The sequence below is a fragment of the Morus notabilis genome, unplaced genomic scaffold, assembly GCF_000414095.1.
Source record: "Morus notabilis unplaced genomic scaffold, ASM41409v2 Scaffold2423, whole genome shotgun sequence".
NCBI lineage: Eukaryota > Viridiplantae > Streptophyta > Magnoliopsida > Rosales > Moraceae > Morus > Morus notabilis.
In genome coordinates, this window is record NW_010365190.1 from 26,203 (window position 1) to 34,671 (window position 8,469).

Sequence of the window (8,469 nt, forward strand, 5' to 3'; positions counted from 1 at the left end):
CTGCAGGCAGTAAAACGCAACATTGTGGGCCACCGCAGCCGCCTCCGCCGTCGCGTACGAGCCCAGCCACAGCTTCTCTTGCGAGTTCGGGACTCTGATCTCCGAAACCCATTTGCCCCACTTTCTTCGATGAACGCCCTTTTACTTTGTCCTTGTCTCTCCTGACTTTTCATAACTCATAATTTTCTCTTCTTTTGTCAAAAAAAAAAAAAAAAACAGAAAACTTTACCAGAAAATAAAAGTAACGTTGGTTGAGGAAGAGCTAGAAAATGTCAAAAATTTCAAAGGTGAAAGTAAGAGGAGGCTTCACCATCCAATCAAAATAAAGACGAGAAATGGACGGTAGTACAACTTGGAATGCTCCTACGCATGCATATACGTTTCAAGAGTATTTATGGGATCTTGAATTTGAAGAACGAGAGGCTGGGTTGCTCCGGCGATCCGTCCAAAGTAGAGGCGGTGAGATCTAGCAGAACCTTCTGCCTCGTCACCGGCAACGTCAACAAGTCCACCAAGCTCTGGAACATTTGCAACGACCACCAGCTCCACATTCAATTTTGACTCTCCGACGAGGTAGGACAACTTTGCGACAACCACCGATCAACGTTAGAGCTATTTTTCCAGATCTAGAATGCAGAAGAGGCGCGACACTAGGAGGTGCTCGCGATCTCGAGCATCATGACAACGGCATCTATACAATGACAGAGACGATACAGATAGGGGACGGGGAGAGAGATAGGGAGATAAAATGTGTCACAAATCTCCTAACATGTGATTTTATACATATACCTTAAAAATATGGGGCACATGATATCTCACGTGTATAGTGCCGTTATTTTTTAGACGATATATGAAGAAAATGATTATATTGCATTCTTTTAAATAATTTGAAATTCGTTTCGGAAAAAAAAAAATTAAGAATTAAACGGTTACATTTTAAAGAGTTTGAGAATCATTCGATTAATTTATCCTATTATTTTTTTAGGATAGGGTTTTTTAAAATTAATCCTTCCGTAGTTTCCCTCAATACGGGATAGCTATAGCCACTGATGCTCCACTGGGAATGGAAGTCGCCGACGCTTTGAACACCAACAACCATGGAGGCGGCGGCGGCGGCAAACGTAAACGGGGCGAGAGTGTCTCCACCTCCACCGCCGCAACCGATGTCGTCGACCTCTCCCTCCTCGAGGCCGTCGAGAAGTCCCAGAGCGCCGCCGCGGATGTCGTCGTCGACATCAAAACCCTAAAGAAGCTCGTCCTCTCCTTCGAGCGCCGCCTACGCGACAACATCGCCGCCCGCCTCAAGCACCCTAACAACCCCGACAAGTTCGCCGACTCCGAGGTCGACCTCCACGACGACCTCCAGAAGCTCAAGGTCCTCGCCGGCGCCCCCGAGCTTTACCCCGACCTCGTCAATCTAAACACAATTCCTTCCCTCCTCAACCTCCTCTCGCATGATAACACCGACATTGCCATCGCCGTCGTGCAATTGCTCCAAGACCTCACCGACGAGGATGTTTTGGAGGATAATGACGAGCCGGCTAGGGTTTTGGTCGAAGCGTTGATCGAGAACAATGTTCTGGAACTTTTGGTCCAGAATTTGCACCGGTTGTCCGATTCGGATCTGGACGAGATGGCGGCGGTGTACAACACCCTGGCGACGATCGAGAATTTAATTGAAGTGAAGCCGGCAGCGGCGGAGATGGTGTGCGAGAGGACGAGGCTGGTGAGATGGCTGCTCGGGAAGATTAAGGCCCGGGAATTCGATAGCAATAAGCAGTATGCGTCGGAGATACTGGCGATTCTGCTGCAGAGCAGCATGGCGAACCAAAAGAAGGTGGGGCAGATGAATGGCGTGGATGTGCTGCTCCAGGCAGTGGCTATGTACAAGTCGAAGGACCCGAAGAGCTCCGACGAGGCCGAGATGTTGGAGAATCTGTTCGACTGCTTGTGTTGTTTGTTGATGCCGTTGGAGAACAAGGAGAGGTTCGTGAAGGCGGAAGGGGTGGAGTTGATGATCATCATTATGAAGCAGAAGAAGTCCGCTTACGGCTCCGCCGTGAGGGCGCTTGATTTCGCCATGACCACGTACCCGCCGGCCTGCGAACGTTTCGTTGATGTTTTGGGGTTGAAGACGGCGTTTGCAGCTTTTATGGGTAAGGCAAGTACAGCTCTATGTTTTCATTTCAGTTAACTTTGTTCTACATTATCTAGCGGGGAGTTGAATTTGATAATGCTTTGCCCATTGAGTTGTATAGTTCACTAACTTCTTGATGAAATTTTGTACGACGCACAAACAAAATTCGTTATCTGTTCATTTGGTTCTATGTTATTTATGTTAGAATCTGGATAGGTGAATCATGCTAAAAGATTAGGTATTTACAAATGCATTTTTCTTTTGAGTGTCTGTGTGCTGGAAAATTGAGAAACTACGTTAATGCTCGCAAACGCATTATGTATATATATATTCTTGGTGTCTTGTTCTCTTTGTTTGACGAGAAAGAAGATAAACTATATCTTAGTAAGCTCTAGAGGACACGCCTATAGAATGGAGGTGTATGGATTGAAGAAAATAGGGACATGTTACCCCAGAAAAGATTGAATCAAGTGTGATTGATCCCTTTTTATCCATTCTTTTTTTATTTTTAGATCCAACTTGCGTCTTCCCTGTCCTGTTTTTTGAGCTCAGTGGTTAACTTAATGACTAAATAGACTAAATAAAATAGATAGACGTTTCTCCTTGTTTCAGGTCATCAGATCCTCTGAATTGAAAGATCACATTCCAGTTGATCAACTAATCCTTTCTTTTTCCCATTAGAACTCTCCCTCATTGTTTTAGTACATTATGCTTTAGTCATGTCTTGCACTTCACCCTGAATATTTGAGTTACTAGGACGCTCAGTTTGAGTCCATTTAGTTGCTTTGCATGGTCTCCTTCCGAGTTTTGACGTTTTGCTTGAAGTTATTAGTCGTCCATATTTGTTTCACATTCTCTTTTCTCTATGGATTTTACAAGATGGAAAATGTCGGGAAAGAGGGATCTTAGGCATACTTCAAGATACATGTTAAGTTCCCATTGGTTTTCATCTTTTATTTATTTATTTATTTATTTTTGAAAAGAATTTCTTCGCACCAAAGGTCATTTGACAGCTTTACATAGTGTGGGAGTGGGGTATGAATGCTCCTTTCTAGTCTAAATATGAGAACAATATTAACTTCTTATTACTTATGTTGTGCAGATTCCCGTTAACAAAAGGAACAAGAAAGAGCAATATCAAGAAGAGTTGGAAGAACGGATTATTTCCTTGATTGCATCTTTATTTGGTAAGTAGGCAAGTAAGGTTGTATGCATCTGTGCATGTTAAAGGTTTAGTGACTACCGTTGCTTGTGGCTAAAGTTAGTAAGGCCTATGTGTAAAAGAATGTTTGATCCTTGCAAACAGACATATAGAAAGGCAAGCTACCGGATTTTGTGAACCAACTTACACCACTCCCCCCATCAATTGGTGCAAAAGTGTCTAGTGTTATAACTTGCCAATTGATGAATGAAATATTGAATTTGTGGAATGTCTTCATTCGGTTTACGGATGCCCTTATTGGTGAGATTGACGTTTATTTGTTTCTTTTTCATTGATGCATGAGCTATTCCTTTTCGGTGCCTTTCAGTAAATTTTGATTGGATGCAGTTTAGACTATCCAATGTGCATTTGCTTGGATGCTCTTGACCTCTGCTTGAGGTTATATCACCTATTAGTGTTTTCCCGTTACTTTTGATTTGATTGAAGAAGCATCGGATACATTTTCTTTCTATCGGCATTGCTTTTGCTGCTTTTGCAAAAGAATGACAACCGGATCCCTTTTTCCTCTCAGACTATCTGCATCTTTATGATCGTTCATGAACATCTTAATTTAGATAGTTCTTGTTATCCTATATATATATATGTATGTATGTATTATGTTAGAAGATCTTAAGTGAATCTTGCTTTATCTGTACTTTCCAGGTGGAATTCTTAGGGGTTCTAGAAGGGAAAGATTGCTGAGTAAGTTTGTGGAGAACGAATGTGAAAAGATAGACCGGCTCATGGAACTCTATATGAGGTAGGCTGGTTTATTTGTTTTTGTTCTATTTTATGTTTTCCTAGAGGGTGAGTTCTTTGTTCTTATGTTTGGTTTTTTGTTATGTTTCACTCTAGATATTCCGATCGAGTTAAATCAGAAACGGAACGACTCGACAACCTTGTATTTGATGACTTAGAGGTTAGTACTTTCTTTTGTAATGCACTATTTGACAGCTTAAATTACTTCGTTTTCCACCGATGATATGATTCCTGTATGCATGATGCAGATGGATGAAGAGGAAAAGTACAACAGGAAACTAGAATCTGGGCTTTACACTCTTCAGGTTTGAGTTTGCTAGTGATTGATGCACTAACTTGTTTACTGTGAAAATAAGCAATACTTATATGGGCTGTTTTCTAGTGACGAACATGTGTGCATTTCTCATATTGCTGTTTTACTCGATTAGAAAAGGGGGATAAAAAGAGGAAAGTGTACTAGAGATTTGGAGGAGAGAAAAATGGCTAAATGAGGTGTATAAAATTGATGATGCGGTATCAAACAAAAGACCGAGAAAGAAGTGGAGGAGGATGTGGAGTTAGGATAGACAAAAGCAAGACTACGGGAGAAGAAATATAGGCTTCTAAGTTCGTATGATTCCAATGCCAAAACTGAAGTTGCTTTCTATAAGGCCTAGTTATTTAGGAGGTAGGCAGGCGAAAACAAACAAGAAACCCTAAGTCAACCAAGATAGAGAGGCAGGCATAGAAGAAAATATAGCAAGGAAACCCATGCCTTTATCATTATCATTACTGAATCTATTCAGCTGAAAAGTACATTGAATCCAGAGCTTGTATTCCTTTTATCCTAAAATGTTATTGCTAGAAAATTCTTTGTAGTTTAAGCTACACGATGAGAATCTAGTTGAGCCTGAATATAGTTTTGTGCAAACGTGGGTATCTAATCAATTTGAAGTAATTTTCTTGCATGAGATACAAAACTTGTTATTCATTATTGTTTTTGCTTGTTTAGATTCTTTAAAAAACTTGTTATCTTTTGGGTATTAACCTTTTGATTTTGGGATGCAGTTGATTGCGGTTATCCTGGGTCATCTTTGGTGCTCTGAGTAAGTTCTTCTTCCATTAACATTACACACCTAGATGATGCAAGCATACACATCTCGCTCTTCATAGGAGGTCTATTTGTATGTGGTGTCTTAGCTCAGTTTTGTTGTTTGCGTTTGTTACGCTCTTTGCAGGAATTCTCAAATGAGAGCAAGGATCGAACTACTATTGAAGCAACAAAAACTTACTAAGAACCATATCAGGGATATACTTCAGGTATGTCTGCTTTCTAACTGTTGTTCAGATGCGTGTGCTTATAATCCACATTTTTTCCACATGATACTCTGTCGCGAGGTTCTATATACTTCTTTATATATTACATATCAGTTATCAAGGATGATGCTCGAAAACTTTCGCATCAATTGCCTTGCCCATATGCTAATGCCAGTCACTTTGCCAACTTATTTTATTTTTTATTTTTTAACCATTTGCAATTTCATTGCGTTCTGTATGGGCTCCTGACTGTCTTGGGAAAGTCTTAAGATATCTATTGTCGGTTCATTGTCTTTCTTTGGTGACTACAAGAGAAAAGGCACTTTATCCTTGCGCAATTTATCCAGCAAAATTTTGTTAGCTGATTTAGTTGAGTTTGTTGTTTCAATTATAGAAGCATTTATTATTTCAAACTTTTTATTTTTGACTGGAATCTTGTAGAACTTGGAAGTAAAGATCTGTCTTAATATATATATATATATATATATATTACATACAACACTTTGATTTGTCAGCAATGCATCATTCCTCAAAGTGAATCGAGTTGTTCCAAGTTAGGAGGGATTTTTTTTATTAGGAAAATTACTAAATTGTTTCGCTTTTCAACATGTATTAGTAGGTAGTCTTGAATCGAAATCTCTGTTAATGCGTTCTCCATTATGCCTTTTAACATGTCTCAGGTTTCCCATTACTAGTCTCATTTTGTTTTTTATTATCACAGGAGTATCATGACAACATTGGTGATGTTGATGGACTAGAAGAGAAGGAGCGGGCACAGGCAAAGATTCAAAAGTTCATCTCAGCATTTTGATAGGTGGATAACTTGTTTGGAAAATTAAAAAATTTTCAGGTTAAGAGATTTTTTGTTTGTTTGTTTGTATTTTTCCTTAATTAGCGGACTATTTCTTGTCTTATTTGTTTCTAAACTAAGCTTCTGTTTAGAAACTGGACTGCTTAGCTAAAATATGAATAAGACAACATCTGGTGAATTTTTTTTTGGGCGATCTCATCTCACACACGATATAGCCGTGAGTAGGATTCATATCCAAACTAAAGGTCCTACCTTCTCTCATTTTCGAAGTGAACAGAGAACACTAGCTTAGGCCGATTGTTTCATGGTTTGAAATTTAAATATATTTTTAGGGTCCGTTTAGTTCACTGATTTGAGTTGAGATTGATTCGAGTTGAGATGTGATTTTATATGAGAGTTTTTTACTGTAATAAAAAAGTTATATGTCTGTTTCTGATAAATTTTTATTATAATAAAATTTAAATTCTAAACTCAAATCGGTAAAATAAATAGGGTCTTAGAAATTTTAAATTTCTATTCAAATTTACGAACTAAACTAGTCATTAGTTCCTTTTTGAAAATCATCATTTTCTATACTATAGGCATGTGCACTCGCAACTGGATTTAAGCACTATATGATGGGGTGGTTTCATTCACAGTGTACAAATGGTTTCAATCACAAGTTTTTAATGTGGATTGAATTACGCCGGAAAACATAAACTCTGACAATTTCTACCAGTGATTTTGAAAAAAGAATTTGTATAAATTAGGGCTCGTTTAGTTCGCTGATTCGAGTTCTTAATTCGAGTTGAGATGTAATTTTATGTGAGAGTTTTTTATTGTAGTAAAAAAATTAAATGTGACTGTTTGTGGGAGCTTTTTACTATAATAAAACTTAAATTCTAAACTCGAATCGGTGAAATAAACGAGGTTTAAATACCCCTCAAAATATCATAGGCTCTTTATTCTTTCAACCTCTTCCTCTCTCGTCTTTTTCTTCTTCTCTCTCTTTCTCAGCCGCTAACGATAGAACCCAAAAACTACCCACCTCTCTCTCTCAGCCGCTGCTTCTCATTGACCAAAACATCTCTTAGCAGCTTCTCCTCGCCGATCAGCATCGAAGATTTCAGATCTCTTCATCGTTCCACCAACGTCTCCATTGATCTCGTCCAAGTTTTGATTTCCAAATCTCCCTATTCCGCCGATCTCTTCGGACTCCTCCACGTGCAGCGTTGTTGTGAGTTTTCTTCGCCCGTTGCGACGTTTAATGGAGAGATCGTCCCCGTGCACGGGAATTCACTCCAAGGCATCCGCCACCTCTGCTCTCTCTGATCAGATCTGAACAAAGAAAAATACCTCCTCGCAAAGAAGCTTTGACCTCCCGAAGATGGCAATTGTAACCAGAGTTGCAAATTTTTTAGTTTTTCTTTTTATTATTGTATTTGTTTGTGATTTCCCGTGTTAGATCTTTTGTGGTGTTTTAATTGAAATAGGATTTTTTTGGGTCATTTTTTGTGTGTATATCGGTGAAAAATGGTTTGCTCGGATTTTTGTCATTATTGTGATTTGGTGATTTTTTAAAATTTTTAAGTATTCCGGCGCGTAAGGCGGCTGAACTGCCGTCAATACTAACAGTTACCGACCGGTATTTTAAGGATACCTTTAGTGATATTTTAAGGATATATTTAGTATTTTAAATATAATATGATGATATAATTGTTGTATTTTTTATAATAATTTATGAACATATTTAATTTGTTGATTTAAATTTTTAATTTAAGTTAAAATGTAATTTTATGTGAAATTTTTTTATTATAATAAAAAAATAAATTTGATAAATAATAAAATTTAAATTTTAATCTCAAATGGCAAAATAAACGGTCTCTGTCATAAGTCAATTCAAACTTAAAATCTGTGGTAGAAACCTTTAAAGCCCAACTTGAATTTTGCCATTTATGGGCCCATACTTATAGTTAGGGAAGACAACGGGGCGGGTTAATTTGGGGAGAGTAGTAGCTAGTGCTGGAACTTCGGGTCGGCGGGCCGCCCGAAGCCTGAATTTTTTCGGGCTCGGGCGGGCCGGCCCAATTCCCGCCCGTCCAAGCAAAAAATTCGGGTTTGGGCTCGGGCAGCCCGGATTTAACATGTCCACCCTTGCCCGCCGCCGTCTAACCACCGTATACTGCCGTTCGCCGGGATTTTTTTGCATTTTTCCGACCAAGCCCGAACTACCCGATCTGAAAATTGCCCGAAAATTGGGTGTGCCCGAATTGCCCGACCCGAAGC

General features: G+C 39.1%; 1 protein-coding gene across 1 annotated transcript; it reads left to right on the top strand.

Annotated features, from left to right (window-relative positions):
- Nucleotides 1-972: 972 nt before the first annotated feature.
- LOC21384776 (beta-catenin-like protein 1) lies at nt 973-6,391 on the top strand. The gene is made up of 8 exons (XM_024171844.1): nt 973-2,161; nt 3,240-3,324; nt 4,002-4,098; nt 4,194-4,257; nt 4,346-4,402; nt 5,145-5,182; nt 5,315-5,396; nt 6,115-6,391. Exons 1-8 carry the CDS (start codon nt 1,064-1,066, stop codon nt 6,202-6,204), a joined length of 1,611 nt encoding a protein of 536 aa, XP_024027612.1. The 5' UTR covers nt 973-1,063; the 3' UTR covers nt 6,205-6,391.
- The last annotated feature ends 2,078 nt before the right edge of the window (nt 6,392-8,469 follow it).

Excerpts from the sequence above, each read along its gene's own strand:
- LOC21384776 (XM_024171844.1), top strand. The coding sequence starts at position 1,064 with ATGGAAGTCGCCGACGCTTTGAACACCAACAACCATGGAGGCGGCGGC. Across the intron at positions 4,099-4,193 it reads CTCATGGAACTCTATATGAG|ATATTCCGATCGAGTTAAAT; the intron begins GTAGGCTGGTTT and ends GTTTCACTCTAG. Across the intron at positions 5,183-5,314 it reads GGTCATCTTTGGTGCTCTGA|GAATTCTCAAATGAGAGCAA; the intron begins GTAAGTTCTTCT and ends CGCTCTTTGCAG.